The sequence below is a fragment of the Malania oleifera genome, chromosome 7 (assembly GCF_029873635.1).
Source record: "Malania oleifera isolate guangnan ecotype guangnan chromosome 7, ASM2987363v1, whole genome shotgun sequence".
NCBI lineage: Eukaryota > Viridiplantae > Streptophyta > Magnoliopsida > Santalales > Ximeniaceae > Malania > Malania oleifera.
In genome coordinates this window covers 25,412,544-25,429,150 of record NC_080423.1, presented here as the reverse complement: position 1 = coordinate 25,429,150, position 16,607 = coordinate 25,412,544, and the positions used below count along the sequence as shown (strand labels likewise).

Here is a 16,607-nt window from a genome sequence, read left to right as displayed (position 1 = left end):
ACTTTGCTATTGTGTGGTGTACTTGGTTGGACTGTTGTTCTAGAATCTTTGAAGGAAGTGATGGAGAACTGCTGAGGGAGAACTTTAGATGTTTATATTGTAACTAGGGTTTTAATTTTGGGAAAACTCTGGTTATTTTAGAAGTTTAGTTAGTTTAGGTTTATTTTGTGTATTTAACTGCTTTGAGGTTATTTTGTGATTTCTTGTTTTATTGGGGCTTTATGTACATATGTTTTTTAGTTAGTAGCGGGCATATGTGCTGGGCATTTTAAGTGATTTTACAGTGATCATTTTGAAATCTGAATAGCTGCAGTTTCCCTTTCTTTGTCTCTTTCCTGCAGGTTTTCTTTCTGCCTCTTCTTTTTTTTCTTCCTTCAACTCCTTCCTGCCCCATCTCTGTTCTGTTCTGTTCGGAATCTTTCCTCTCTCTCTGCCTTTTTGCTTCTGATTCTGTCCTGCTGCTTCTTTTGTTGTTGTTATTTTCTTCTTCAATTCTCTCCTATGATTCTCTCAATTCTCTCTCAACTTCTGAGTTCCATGCTTGTCCTTCATCAAATTGGCATCAGGGTAAACCATGATCACCATGCAGCCAACCAAAGTTTAGAAATAGCAAGCACTGTTCAGCCTGCGATTTCTCCAGAATATTATGCTCGTGCCACTGGTTCAAAACGTAACTTTATCGCCTTTAATTCTCTCAATTCTCTCTATGTCTGAGTTCCATTACTCGTTCTACATCAAATTGGCATCAAAGCAAACCACGATCACCATGCAGCCAATCAAAGTTCAGAAATAGCAACCACTGTTCAGCCTGCAATTTCTCCAGAAAATTATGCTCGTGCCACTGTTTCGAAACCCTAACTTCTTCTTCTAAACCTCTCCCTTAATTCTTTCAATTCTCTCTTTGTTTCTGCGTTCCATTTCTTGTCCTACATCAAATTGGCATCAGAGCAAACCTCGATCACCAAGCAGCCAATCAAAGTCCAGAAATAGCTAGCACTGTTCTGCCTGCAACTTCTCCAGAAAATTACGCTCATGCCACTAGTTCGACACCCTAACTTCCAGCAATCATCATGCAACACCACCCAAACCATCGAAGACAGAGCCCTTCGAAACACCCTCGTCTGAAGTTTCATCGCCGTCTGACCACCGAAGAGCCCCCATGTGCCAGCTGAAACTTTTCCAGCCGACCCGTCTTAAAATTCTCACACTTCTTGTGGTTTCCTTGATATACCGTCACCCACACCAAAATCCCCACCTCCCGATCTGCCACCAGCTGGAGCACCATCACTGGAGGACCCTCACTGGCAGTGCGTGCGCCTCACGCACAGGCGGCCAGCGAGTGCGAAAACTGCCAGAGTGTTAGCTTTCTTCCAGATTTGTGAGAAATTGCCTCCAGCAGCAAAAAATTGGGGTTTCCTTAAGATTTTGAAGCAAAGTTTAGGAGAAATTCATGTGTTTGCCTGTGATACAAGTTTGGAGGATAATTTCAGCACCAACACTGGATTCAGACTTCATTTGCTGCATTTTGTGAACTTTTATTTTGTGGAAACTTGAGAAATTGGGAAATTAGCTTGAGATATTGGACTGCCTACAAAATTTTTTCAGAGTTTTGAAGGCTTGTCAGCATTCAGAGTGAGGCCCAGCCTTGTGTTTTGAGGTTTACTGCGACAAATTGGTTTTCCTCCATGAGATTTTGATGTTGGTTTGAAAAAACTCATCTTCATTTATTTAATACATATTATTGGAGGATAAATTCAGTGTGCCAGAACCCTTTTCCAAGTTTGCAAGTGGAGTTTTCTTGGAGCATTTGTGAGAAAATAGAAGTGAAATATTTGAAGAATACCTCAAATGCTACAAAGTCGGCACAAGAACCTTGTGGTTACATTGTATGAGCTTACACTATTTGGAATCCATAGAAATTGATTTAATGTTGCTTATCTATTTGGTACTTGTCTGAATTTGCATCAGTCCATATTTACTCTGGTTGGAAAAAAAAGAAAAAGAAAAAAGAATCAGTTCCGTATATGTGGTTCCTATCTAGTTGGCAATTCTCAACAATTACTAGACCAATTGTGTAGTCTCAGACAACTTTCTTCTAGTGTCACCGGTTATTAGTTATTACCTTAAATTTAGAGACCTTATTTATTAGCATGCTCTTAGTAAGGAACCTAGAATGGTAATTTTGTTCAAGAAAGTGTTGAGGGATGAAATCAGAAGGTATTTCTGTAGCTACCAACCCATAACACCACTGAATATTTTAAAGAATTTCATCACTCTAGATTAATTTCTCCATGGTCACAACGTATTCCTAAATCCTCCCAATATGTTCAAGATAAATTAAATATCAGAAGTGCCCTTGCAAATTGTTGTGTAATTGAGTATCATGACTAGATAAATGATTTACATATTACTAGCACACAATTTTTTTACTCGTTTGTGGATATAAGTCGTGAATCTTCTCAAAATGAGGTCGTAGACTTGTCTCTAGCGACCCCAAGCACTGTTGGAGCCTCTAGGCCAGAGATGGACCTTGACTTGTCACAAAACTTGGTTGTAGGGACTTGCAATGAACAGCAAGATGAGTTAACTACTAGGATAGATATGTTTATCAATGACCTTGCTCTTCAACCTCAATTTTCCGTTTTTAGCCCAAAAAGTGAGGAACAATCGATTGCTGTTGAGTTTGTTTGAAATTCTTTAAGCATGGAAATTATTGTTGAAAATCCACTTGAGATTATTTCTCCTAAATTTAGTAAACTTTTGCCTCCATCCCTTTCATCTTCTCCCTCCACATTTTCAAACATGGTCCATCATCTTAGAATATGGACTGGAATCTGAATGCATATTTGCTTGAGCTGCCAACAGTTTTAGATACTAAATTGATTTCTTGTTTGGAGGGCTTGTTAGTCTATTAGAGGACATTGGAACCTTGTATGGTACTTGCAATTGGAGGATCTTTTGGATACTCTCCAATGGTGATTGATGATGAAATGCAGATCATGTCTCCTCTTGATTGGCTGCATGCTCGACTTTGTTACCACTCATGGAGTTAAAGCTGTCATGCCATTTCAGAACTTGAGGTTGAGTTTTCTCAAACAAGGGGAGTTTGATGGAGAATCGCCGAAGAAGAACTTTAGATGTTTATATTGTAGCTAGGGTTTTAATTTTAGTTTGGAAAATTATTGGGGCTTTTATGTAAATATGTGTTTTAGTTGGTAGTCAGTATAAGAGCTGGACTACACTATTGTACAGTTATCATTTTGAAATCTGAATTACTGCAGTTTCCCTTTCTCTGTCTCTCTCTTCCACTGGTTCGCTTTCTGCCTCTTTGTTTTCTTCTTCCTTATTCTTCTCCTTCCTTCCCCATGTCTTTTCTGTCCTGTTCTGTCCTTCCCCTTTCTGTCCTCTCTTTCTCTCTCTGCTTATTCTGTTCTGGTTCTGTCCTGCTTCTTATTCTTCTTCTTCTCTTCTAATTCTCTCAATTCTCTCTCCATTTCTGAGTTCCATTACTTGTCCTACATCAGGAAGGATGCTGGCTCCTACTTAGTGTGGAGAAGGGCTCTTTTTTATTTTTGTCCCATTTCTTTTTGACTTATTTATTGTGCTCAATTCATAGCTTGTTTACTTGGTTGTGGCTGGTTGATGTACAGTGTGATTAGAGGGTATTGCTTTTTATTTTTTCTTCTTTTCATGTGTTTTTTATAGGAGTGCTTGTCCTCTGGTTCTTGTAATTGCTGCTTTCTTCCTATAATATTTCTTCTTTATCTAAAAAATTGTTATGCTTTGAAGCAGTTTCAGGATTGAAGGTTAACCTAGGGAAGTTCCCATTGGGTGAGAGATGGAAGAATTTTTAGCCAACGTTATGGAACTGTAAACAATCTCATCAAGAGTACTCTTTTCAACCTTCCTGTGTACTTCATGTCCTGTTTCCCTATTCCTTGTACTCTAACAAAACGGTTCGAGAACACCTAGAAAGGATTTGAGGTGATTATAATTCCATTTGGTGGAATATGGAGTGGTGAAACAACCCTATGTCAAGGGGAACTGGGGATCAAAAACCTAATTGATTTCAATGGGACTCTAATGGGCAAATAGCTTTTTTCATAGGAGCAAATTTGGAGGAAGTTGCTGGAGGTCAAATATGGGTTGGAGCATGATGGATCACAAAGGAACTTAGAGTTGTGGAGGAATTTTAGAAAAGGTATTATTGCTTCCTCAATCAAATCTGTTATAAGGTGGGTTGTGGTGATGATTTTGTTCTGGCAGAACTGGTGTGGCATGGCCCCTCTTAGGAGAAAGTTTTCAAATTTGTCAACCTAACCAGGGAAAAAGAAGCCGTGTTGGCTCAAGTTATTACTACTTCATCACCACCAGAAGGATTGTATGGAATGTGACTTTTGTGAGGAGGACATAAGATTGGGAATCAGAGAGCTTTTCAAGCTTTTTTGATCTTTTATATGGAAGACAAATTATCGGGGGGGGGGGGGGGGGGGGAAGTTTAATGGAAACATTCCAGAAGTGAGATCTATGAAGTTAAATCCAGATCATAAAAAACTGACACAATACAGCTTCTGTTAGTGATTCTCCTTGGAAAGCTATTTGGAGGACTATAATGTCCCTCAAAGTTGTTTACTTTGGGAAGCAGTGTGGGAAAACTTTCAGAAAAGGGATATTACTGTGGTTAATTGCTGTTTTTTCTGCAAAGAGCAAGCTGAACCAGCATTTAATTTGCTGATCTGCTCCAATTTGGACAAAAAATTTGTGGGCTTGTGCTGCAGCATATCTGGGACTCAGCTGCTCGGAAGCAGGCTCTATTAAGTGGGAGTTGTGGCTTGGAAGGAATACATGAACGATAGGTTCAGAAAAAAGTCTTGTTTGGCTGATCCTGACATTTTTTGGCTAGTGGCGTGAAAACAATAGAAGGGTTTTTGTGGGCATTGATTTGTCAGTCAACATAGTTAAAGATAATTAGATTAGAACTTTATATTGTTTGTTTAATGGGCAGCATTGTCTTAATACCCAAGCTGCCATTGACTTTGTTGATTCTTTCTGCTTGTGATCTTTGTTTTTGTACTTGTGTAAACCTCCCCCTCCTCTTGCCCCTCTCTCCCTGCGCGGGTGCCCTTAGCAATGTTTATCAATTTTTTTTTATTGTCTTGAAGCAATTTCAGGTCTCAAGGTGTTAATAGTAATTTTATTCTGATTACTGATGGATTTGATGGTTGATTCTTTGCAGAAATTTTGGGTTGTAAGGTGGGGAAACATATTTTGAAGTATTTAAGGCTGCCACTAGATGCCAAAGTTAAGGAGAAATCCTTGTGGACTCCATTAACTTATAGGACTGAAAAGATACTGGTTTCATATTTGAAAATAGTTCATTTCTATACTTTTATTTTTTTAAATAGATTTAAATTGGTATGTTTTAACTTTCTTATTAGTGACCAAAATAATGGGAAACAACCGGAGTTTGTTAATTTTGAGTACATTCAATTATTATGGCAGGCTTCCTTGCTTTCCCTTATACCAGCACACTTGTTGAATATTTCGGAGGTCTCTAAACTTACCGTGAAGGCTTTGGCTCCTCTTGTCTGTTGGGTATAAGATATTTCTCAATTTTTTTTTTCTCCAGCAGGGATCAGCTCTCTTAGGTATCACTTTCGTAAATATTACTTGCTCTCTTGTTTGATGCCTTTACTTAAAACTTGCAGTTTCATAGTAACTTCCGTATTAGAAGCCTAACCAATGCAGAGAGATCAATCCCTTCAGCTTTGGCTTATGCTCTTGAGAGCCGTGAAGGGACCTCAGAAGAGGTAAATTGTTCATCTTTGACTGTAGAGTTTATGTCAAGACTGTATTGGAATTTTCTTGGATTGTTATGACCTTATTTTATTCTGCTGGATGGGAACTTCAATTTCCGGAGTTCAAATTGTGAAGTTGACTTTATTTAGGACTAATTAATTTGTTGACACATTTTGCTGCTGTTGTTGTATTGTTATCATCATCAATATTCTTATATTCCATTTTCTAGCTAGACTATATCAGAGTTATGATGTTGGAGGTTTGTAGCTCTCAACCAGGAACAATTAGTGTATGTATGTACGGGTGCATGTGTTGAATGTGTGTGTATGCTCATGCATGCATGTGCATGGGTTTTTGAGTGCTGCATGCCTGTATTATCCATGTATGTAGGTATGTATTTTAATAGCTCAATTTTAGGATGTGATTCCTGGTTTGGCTTTATTGCCGCAATCAACTGCTATTTTTTGACTGATGTTCTTGAAAAGTATTTTAGTATATTAATATATTAGCATGCAATTTACATGCTATGAACAGTTTGATCTATTAGCGTTTGGTTGCAAATTTATAATGCATTAAACTTTTTTTTATTAGCACAATTAATTGATTTTTTGATTAGAAAAATGAGAAAGTGAGGGGAGGAAGCTATTTTCTTCTTCTTCTTTTTTATTTTTTATTTTTCTTCTTGGTATTATTATTCTTCATTTAATGTGTTATTGAACTTCAAACCTGGTTCAGGTCTTTGATTTATGAATGAAGTATGTGCTGAAAGATATTAGAATAATTTTTTATTTATATTTTTTTGGGTGATATTAGCTCTACTTAGGAATCTTCTGATAAAATTAAGTCGTAAGCACCAATCTTGAATTATGTTCTGAATTTGTGAATAAATCTCTGAGTGAATAAGAGGAGTATGAAGCGAGGGCTTGGTATGTTATTGATTCAGAGGCAGTACGAGGATGTCAATATATGCAGTTAAACATCTCCAGTTTTTTGAATCTGTTCAAAATTAAGAGACCATCCTATAAAGAGGCAACCCCACGTCTCCAAGGGACTGATCACTGCCTTCTGAAAGCTCCAAATGAAAGATGTCTCTGTGTTATGTTTTACCATATGTTTTCTGAATACTAAATTACTGCTGGAGATGTGATGTGCTCGACTATTATTATTTTATTCATTATATGCCCTCTGGTTTCCTGCCATCAGTTATCAACCTTGGTCTTTAAGTAGTTGTTTCTAATTTATCTGCAAATTTAGCTTATATTTTAGGATATATTTTTTGGCTTTCTCTGATTCACTGTGTTAGTGTGTGTTTAACTGGGAATGATGCATAATCTGACATTGTTTGCTTAGAGCTTCCAAGAAAATTTTAATTTTTTTTGGTGAGTAGTCTCTAATTCACAGTTTCACATCACATAACTAAATCTTTGATTACTGATAATGCCAGTGCGATAAATTAGAACAAGGTTTCATTCCAATGGAGTCACCTATGTTGGTAGAAGAATAGAATAAAATAGATTTACATCTATTGCTTGTTGATCTGTGAAAAATGACAATCTTTTTCCTTGCAGGTTGCTGCGTTGTCTGTGGCTTTATTCAGAGCTCTAAATCTGACGACACGGTAAGGTGTTTAATGAAGCTGAAAATAAGATTTCCATTTTTCGAGCAAATAATATTTTGGCTATCTTTTTTTAATACATAAAATTTATTTTTGCATTTAAGAATAACGGAACGGGTTTTGAAAATTTTGATGTGTTAGGTAATGTTCCTGAGGCATGAGTCATGCTTTGTTTTTCATCTCAAATGAAATTTAGCATGGATGTTAGAAACCTAACCTGAGGTTTCTGTCATATTTACTGATGACTTCTTCGGAGGCTCCTGAATTAAATGATGACAATTGTTGATGTAGCTATGTCAACATTGCCAATCCAGCCTTTTGTGAAAAATTTGGATCCTATCCCCCCTAAAAATACATTGGTACCGTCAATTTTAACATCAGAAGTCTTTTAAAGTATCAGAAGTCAAAAATAAAAAAATAAAGATAAAAACAGAAAGTTGTGAGGACAAATTTACAATTTTACAAAGTAATTTTAAGGTAGGCTATCATCTAGAACTTGCTGCACATTCTCCACTTCTTTCCTCAAATCATGCACAGATGTGCATCTTGGGCCTCTTCCTTTCTTGCTTCTTGCCAGTGAAGTGGTGGTGAACATCACTGGCATCTAATCATATTCTGATATCCTCTATTTTCCTTTGGGTGGTGTCTCACAATGCATTGATTTGGCCATTGTAAGATCTGTTCCAGTCTTTTAGGGCCTGTGTAGTTGGAGAAAACAATTTTCATTTTCTATTTTAGTTTTCTAAAAAATTGCAAAAAAAGGTCGCTAATTTTTCGTTTTTACAACATTTGTATGAAATAAATGAACTACAATAAACAGTTTTGACACTATTTGCTTGTGGAAATAGTTTTATTTTTCATTACTAATTTTCCAAATAATTACAAAAAAGCCACTTTGTTTCCAACTTTCCAAATTTAGATAGAAAAGTTGGATAACATCTTTTCATTATTTTTATAGATTTCTAAAACTTACTTTACGTATGGGAGCATGGAATTTGGATATTGGACTTTAATTTGTGTGGATTATGCACAAAGATTCTTTTAAATCCTCACAAATCCAAATTTTAGCCCCAAAATCCAAGATTCTAAATATTACCGTGTATAAATTTTAGAAATTTATAAAACAAATTGTTTTTTTTGTGATTATTTTGAAATCAAGATTAAAAATTGAAAATTTGTTTTCACATTTAAACGAACTCTTTATTTTCTATCTTTTTAATACTAATCTTGAAAAATTTTAAGGTAAACTAAAATATTTACAAGTCTTTGGAAAACTAAAAAATTGGAAAATAAAAAATGTTTTCCACAACTAAGCAGGCCTTAGTTTTTTTCCTACTCATTTCAAACCTCAAATCAGTTTGTGATTTTATCTGCTATGCTTGGCTATTTTCTGGCGTGCTGCATCTACAGTGTCATTTATCATGGCCATATGCAAGTGCTTGTTAAATCTGCACTATGCAACTAAAACTTTGCACTAACTATTGCCTTTAAAATTCCAAACTAGCTGAAAATAAATATTTAAATGAGACCAAAAACTAAGTAACTTTTTGAGTTGATGTCATGGATTCTGATTTTTGCAACAATTTAGCATTGTTGGTTGCTTTATCATGAGCATTTTTTAGAGATGGGTATTCATCGTTCTAGTACAAGCAACCAGAAGTTGCAAATTATAATTCATCTAGAGTTTTACCAAGAGGGCCTGGCCACCCTTGTGCTCTTACCTATTGGATTCCAGGTAGTTGTGGAGATGGCAAGAAGGCCTGGAGGCAATTGGAGGCTGTTTATCATCCAGGAAAAACACAAATTGCCCTAAAAGTATTATTTTGGGTTCCGGCCCCTTTTCACTTAAAACACATGTTGTTAAGAGAGGAAACATTTGATAACAAAATTAGAGTGGTGGAATCACTTTCAAGTGGAGGAACATGCTGGCTAGAGGCTACATAGTTGCAAATAAACTGAAATGGCTGGAGCTGGGTGTCAAAATGTGGAACAAAGAGAGTTTTCGCAATGTCGTCTAGGAAAGGAGTAACTTCCAATTCAATTTCTAAATAAATAACCTCCTCACAGCAATACAACCTACTAGGATATATGGGAAATTAAATTTAATTAAATTACAGAAAACTAAAACCCACATATTTATGTCAACCCCGCAAATATATGGTCAACTGAATTAAATGTAAGACATTTGGGTTTAGGACCCAACAAGTTGATATATTTCTTGGAATCAACCTCCAAGTTCAATTAAATTGATCCACCCAATTGCCGGCTTCCTGCTCTACATCACATCAGCTTTGACTTGTTTGATTGAGGTTGATTAATGATCGAATGGGACCCAAATTTTATTGACATACACAAATATAAGTCAAAATTTCATAGTAAGAATGAAGATCTAATTTTCTGAACCCCTCAAAAAGTGATGTGGTGTAAAACTATATCTTTACATAATGTAATTTGGACCTTTGGTGGTGCTCTTCATAGTAGTCAAAGGTGCAAGGCGCACTGAGGTGCAAAGGGTGCCTGGAGCCTAGGCGCGAGGTGAAGATGCGCACCTCATAGAGGTGATGCGCGCATTTATTAAAATTGTCTGTAAAATACCCTACATTATGGATTTTTGATTGTAAATACATTAGGATTAATATTTGAATTTTGAAATATCAAAATATTAAATACTAGGACATAAATATGAATAGTAATACTATAACACAAATTTTCAATAATGTGCGATGCTCATGCCATAAGTTCCACAAAATAGAAGCAGCAATAAGCAGCCAGGAATTAAAAAAAATAAAAAAAATAAAATAAAAAATATAACAGCAAAAGCAGCAGCAGTGCAGCCCTGACTAAAAAAAAGGGCAGCCGCACAAAGCTCCTGCATATGCGGGGTCTGGGGAAGGGGTGGACCATAATGGGTCTATAGTACGCAGCCTTACCTTGCATTTTTGCAAGAGACTGTTTCAACACCTCGAACCCGTGACCTCTAGGTCACACCTTGAACCCGTGACCTCTCTAGGTCACACGGCGACAACCTTACCGTTGCGCCTAAGCTCCCTGGCTGATGCGGAAATTCCAGATTGCAGAAACAGAAATGCCGAGAGAAAGAAATGCTTCCGGGGAAAAAAACAGCTCATTTTACAAATAGAACTGCAAAAAAAAAAAGGAAAAAGAAAGAACATTAGTGAGGTGGCACAGAACAGCAGAGCAGTTCAGAAGAAGAAGAAGACAAAGAAGAAGAAGAAGAAGAAGAGGAGCAGCAGAGCAGAAATTTTAAAAAAAGACAGCGAAAGGAAAAAAAAGAAGTAAAAAAGGGGGTTTGTAGCTTTGACTGAGAGCAGCACCGCTAGCCAGAAGAAGAAGAAGAAAAGAAGAAAGTAGTCTGAGAGCAGTGGAGTATATATGTGAGGAAAGAGCGGCAGCAATTCGATGAAAACAGCAAAAAATAAAGAAAAGGAAGAAAACAGATAGTTGAGATTAAAAGAGAAGAAAAAAAAAAAAACGAAGTATAATCTGAACATTTGTGAAGTGCTCCTTAGTGTGCCTCACTGTGCCTCTTCAAGGTCGCCTCACTCAACCCCTGTGAGGCGCCAGCCTCATTGCCTCAGAGAGCCTCGTGCCTAGGCGCGCCTCAGGCATGCCTTTGACTACTAGGGCTGGCCAAAGCTGCTAGCCTAAGAACTTTTGTGTTGGCCAGTTAGCTCAAAATGCTGAAGCCAAGCTGTGTGTAGTATGCTTGCCCAAGCTTATAAGCAAGTAAGCAGCACAACTACCCTTACCTCAATTGATGTGGGATTGGGATTGTGGTACACATGCCTGCATGTGCTTGTGTGCTCAAACTAAGATGCTTCCTTTCAAGTAATAAGTAGTATAGAAATGCATCAACAGTTGACTAGGAAATCAATAAAGTTTTATGATTTATATTCTTGAATCTTGGCTTTAACAAAATGTTGCAGAAGTATAAGTTGAGTGAGTCAGTACTTTAAAGCACTTTTGGTGTGTATAAGAGCTTTAATAGAGTTCCCTTAGAATATGCATACGAGTACCTTTGATTTGAAAGAGTAGCTCATTTTGGAGCCTTGGTTTTATTGGTAGAATTTGTTATTGGTTGCTGCATTGCGCATGCATGTTATTCAAAATCTATAGAGTGAGCCTGAAGAAACTTCATATGTTTAGGTATGGTCATCGTGCTTGAGGCCCAGAGAATTTTGTTTCAACTGCACTTCAAGGCATCAGTGCATCACAGTTTTTTTATTAATAAGACATCTCTAGTTGTTTCTTCTTGAATTTCATGACAGCTTATGTTAATATGTTTACCTGAAAGGCACTGTAACAATAGGGATAATGGAACAATGTATAATTATATGATGCACCTTAACTTTAATCTTGACTGTGATTACTGTTGGCTGCTCAGAATTAACTGTAAGATGCCACCTTTTGTGAGAAGAGTATATTAAATAGACCTGCTTATAATTCCGTAGAAGAGCAAGGTTTAATTTTTAATGAAAGAATGTCATGAAATTTGATGATTAAAATTGAATGCTTAGGGAATTTTATAAATTCCATTTCTGAATTTTCTTTTGATGAACCTTGAAACTTTAAAAATTCTAATGCCTTCTTTCTCCAAGGTCTCTGATCTCTTTCTATGGTTGGTTCATTCACCCTTATTTCATTGCGGTTTGATTTTGGCATAAACCAATGACTGAACTGAACTAATCAGTTTTCCAAAAATTTTAAATCTGTGTTGGTTCAGAAAATAAAAAACCGCTGGTTATTCAGTCAGTTTGGTTGTCCATCGATTTTTTGTAAATATTTTTAGTTTCAATATACACATGGAAAGATGTGGAGCTTTTCAAGTCAGGCCCACAAAAATATCTATGGTTGGGCTTATCCCCATCCTTGCCAACTCAGTGGATGGGGGTGGCTTTATATAGGAAGGAGAAGGAAGAGCTTTCTCATTTTTAATCAATGTAGGACAAATGGGAGAACTGGGAAGACAACAAAAAGGTAGGCAGCACCCAGCAACATGCCACACCTAGCAAGCCTCAGCGCAAATATAGGGGAATATTCTCTCTTGTATAAAATTTGATAGTCCCTCTCATCTTGGCTCCCATCCATTTCCAATATCAACTTAAAGATAACTATTATCATTTTTTTTTGGTAAAAATGAAAGGCTTTACTATAAATTAGAGTTGGATAAAAATGAAAAATAAGTAAAAAGGTTAATATATAACGACTATATTATTAAAAAAACCTGAAAACATGCAACAATATAAATATTTCTGTTTTCCAGTTTGGCTTTCTCATAGAACCAAAACTGAAACCGAAAACTGATTTTTATGAAATAAAAATAAAAAACCAAAACTGAAAAGCCAAACCGCTTTGGAATATGGTTCAGTTTTGGTCTGGTTTTTGGTTTTTTAAGTAATTTTTGTACACCCTAGGAACATATATGTCATTAGTGGTGCCAGAAAATAATTATTCTCCAGTCCTTGAGCTGTCTTTCATTGTTTCATGGCAGATAGCCACATTGCTACATATTTTTTCTTTAGGAATTATGATTAATAAAGATATCTGATTTTGGAAGTTCTTTCATTAGCTTAGTATGAATCGTATGATGTCATTTGGATCTCAACTTTTGTTGGTTAGTTTTTAAGACTAATATTTTGTGTGCTTGAAATTCTTGTGCAATACTTGCTTTAAAAAATAAAAGCAGTTTTTATTTTTTTTTGTTGTAAACTATAATTTACTAAAGCAAATAATTGCTTTTCCTTTAATATTATATCTTCTATTTTCAGCTTTGTGTCCATTCTGGATGTAGCCTCATTAAAGCCAGATGCTGATAAGTATGAAACTTTAACTCAAGATGCAAGCAGAGCTGTTAAGGGGATATTTAGCTCTTCAACACTGATGGTGCATAGACCAAATCAGGTTTCAACTTCTCCAAAAATGTCAGCATGTGATGACAAAGACAAAGTCTGTGAAAGGGGTGGATGCAAAAGGAAGAATAGTGATTCATCTGGCAAAAACAATCAACCCAATGATTCTCCCCTTGCTGATCAGTTGAAAGAGAGAATATTTGATTCATTAGCCTGTGAAGGTCAAAATGATATCTCAGAAGAGTGTCTTGTCAATAAGTTTGAGGGATCAAAGGGGAAAGGGGATCTTGAATTTGAGATGCAGTTGGAAATGGCTCTTTCTGCCACAGCTATTGGAACTCATGAGAATAGTGTTACCTCAGATGTGAAAGATTTGCACAGTGATTCATCTAATTTCCTTTCTCCTCTGAAAAGAATGAAAAGGATTAAAAGTGAGGAGCCTTCCACTTCTTCTCAGGGAATTTCGACTGCAATTGGATCAACAAGAGCTGGACCTCCTCTTTATTGGGCAGAAGTCTACTGCAGCGGAGAGAACTTGACAGGAAAGTGGGTGCATGTAGATGCTGTTAATGCAATTCTTGACAGAGAGCAGAATGTAGAAGCTGCTGCTGCTGCATGTAAAACATCTTTGAGATATGTGGTTGCTTTTGCTGGGCATGGGGCTAAAGATGTGACACGCAGGTTTTGCATCCTCCTGTTTCTTACATGTTTTGCATTTTTTTGTGACATGCAGTTACCTTCTATCTAAAGTGAAAATTATTATCTGCAGTTTTAAGTGTAACCTTGTTTAGTTGGCATGATATTGCATGAAAACATAATTTGACATTGCCTTTAATGTGTGCGTGGATGCTGAGTGATGAGAATACTTGGGTTGGGACCGGGGATTATGAGATGTGGATTGAGACCTTTTTGCCCTGCAATATAGTATGCGCCAGAAAAATTCATGATCAGGAGTTGGACACTGTTATGTCATTGATTTACTAGCTAAACCTTGCTGGATGGAAGGAGGATTCAATTATGTTGACTATAAGAACAGAAGCGAGTTGTCGGTCAAATTTTATTTCAAGATGCTTTGATATATGGTGATAGAGGAGTAATTGAGGTAAAAAAATCTAGATTTACTTGGATTTTTTTGCAGCTTTCTATCTTAGATAAAGACTTCGGTTAAATGCTCAATGGTACATCATCTTATTAGTAGGAATTGTTTTATTCTAAATGTATGTATTAGGCAAAGAAAATGTACCATTGATTTTTGCATTGTAGAGTGGTGGTGGAAGGGTGTGTCATGGTCTTTGCAATTTGTTCTGTTGGTTGGGTTTTGCCTAATGCCTTGGTCAACAAAAAAGTTGCTTTTGGCATTGTTAGAAACTTTAGGAGGGAAGTGTGTTTTGCCCCACCAATGCTTTATTTTTGGAGGAGTTATATATGAAGGAAAAAAAGAGGGTCTGCTGTAACTTGAGAGCCTAAACTGTAATGTGAGGTCTCCCACTCTTTATAATATATCTCATGCACACCAAAATGACAATAGTACCCTCACTAACATATGGTGACCTGTAATTCTCCCCCTCAAGCTGGAGCATGTATAGTATGCTACTGGCTTCTTGTTACCGCTCCCCCTCAAGCTGGAGCGTGTATAGCATATGCTACTGGCTTGTCGCAAATGAATTTAACATAGCCACCCTCCACCCCCCACCCCTCCACAACCCACAAAAATACATAGTGAAAAGACCAGCCAATCAATGCTCAGACTTCACATGAGTGGCTGCAATGAGATTTTGCACATGCTTTGTCTCAACAAAATGACAATTTACCAATATGTTTTACACTCATGAAAAATTGGATTGGAAGCAATGTAAGAAAAGGGCGCGTCCATGGGCCACAAAGCTCCCTGCTTTGCGAGGGTGGGGGAGGGTTGTCATAGTGTATGCAGCTTTACACTGTGATTGGAAGCAATGTAAGCAACAAATTATCACACACAAACACCATAGGTTGTGAATGTGGAAAACAAAGCTCTTCAAACAGGTAGTATGGGTACTGGAGTTAGCACTTGGCTGTGCAACCACAATCTGCTTCTTACTCTTCCACAACACTTGGTTGCCACTGAAAAACACATAGTGATGTAGGACAAGAAAAAAGACTATGGGAAGATCCTTATTGGAAAACAGTTAAGATAAGAAGGATTTGGTCAAGGGATTGTTGGGTTTAGCTAGTAGTTAATTGTGTGTGCTTAGTTTGTTAGTATAGGGTTATGTGTATTTTGGGTCTTGTTTGTAATATTTATGTATTTTAGGGGTATGTAATTTCATCTAGTTTAGAGATAAATGTGTGATTTCATGTATTAGAGGCTTTCTTATAAATAGTGTGTGAAAGCCACTTGAATTTGAATTTGCAAGTGAACGTGTTATTTCACCCATTCCCATAGTCATTCTATGTGAGTATCCAAACACAGTTATGGTACATTGATTCCATTTCAGCAGTTTCGATTCCATTCCCACTCAAGTTCCATTCCTATCTCTTTCATTCTACAAATCAAACAGGGGTAGGAGTTAAGAAACGACTTATTTTGTTCATCTCAATATCTAGATACTTCATTAATGCATTTACATTCCTAATATTATATGAAGTAGTATTGGATCTTTGGAATTCCTTGAAGAATTAGGAAACATGGCTTAGACATTGTGTTGGTAAGAGTTAAGAAACGATTTATTTTGTTCATCTCAATATCCAGATACTTCATTAATGCATTTACATTCCTAGTATTATATGAAATAGTATTGGCTCTTTGGAATTCCTTGAAGAATTAGGAAACATGGCTTAGACATTGTTTTCATCTCATTATCCAAATGCTTTACTAATACATTTACATTCTAGGTACTGTATGAAGTGGTATAAGATATCATCACAACGAATAGATTCCAATTGGTGGGATGCCGTGTTGGCACCACTGAAAGAGTTGGAGTCTGGAGCAACTGGAGGTATGGTCATTTTGTGATATGCTACTGCTCTAATATCTAAATGAACTTGTTGAGGTGGAAAGATTGAAGATATCTGATTATCGAACATGTCAGTTTCTTCCAGGCCAGGTTAGCTTGCCCAGGGAGCCAGATATAGAAGTGTGTGATGAGTCTGGTAAGAAAATTGATGCAGAAGCTTCTGTTGTAAACTCTATTATTGGTACTAGGAACTCTCTGGAGGATATGGAGTTGGATACTAGGGCATTAACTGAGCCCCTTCCAACTAATCAACAGGTATGGAAAATTCAACTGGTTAGATTGTAGAAATTCATTTTTCATTAATTTTTTTTAAACCATGTTTATTATGTT

General features: G+C 36.7%; 1 protein-coding gene across 4 annotated transcripts in view; it reads left to right on the top strand.

Moving 5' to 3' along the window:
* LOC131160438 (DNA repair protein RAD4) overlaps positions 1 to 16,607 on the top strand; it is a 40,666-nt gene that overhangs the window by 5,801 nt on the left and 18,258 nt on the right. For all 4 annotated transcript variants that reach the window (XR_009138044.1, XM_058116118.1, XM_058116117.1 and 1 more), the window contains 6 exons: positions 5,503 to 5,595; positions 5,709 to 5,810; positions 7,368 to 7,417; positions 13,204 to 13,965; positions 16,156 to 16,259; positions 16,363 to 16,532. Coding sequence is in view for 3 of the 4 variants with exons in the window: in XM_058116118.1 (XP_057972101.1) it covers positions 5,503 to 5,595; positions 5,709 to 5,810; positions 7,368 to 7,417; positions 13,204 to 13,965; positions 16,156 to 16,259; positions 16,363 to 16,532 (1,281 nt within the window). In the remaining variant the exon portion in view is untranslated. The remainder of the gene's footprint in view (positions 1 to 5,502; positions 5,596 to 5,708; positions 5,811 to 7,367; positions 7,418 to 13,203; positions 13,966 to 16,155; positions 16,260 to 16,362; positions 16,533 to 16,607) is intronic.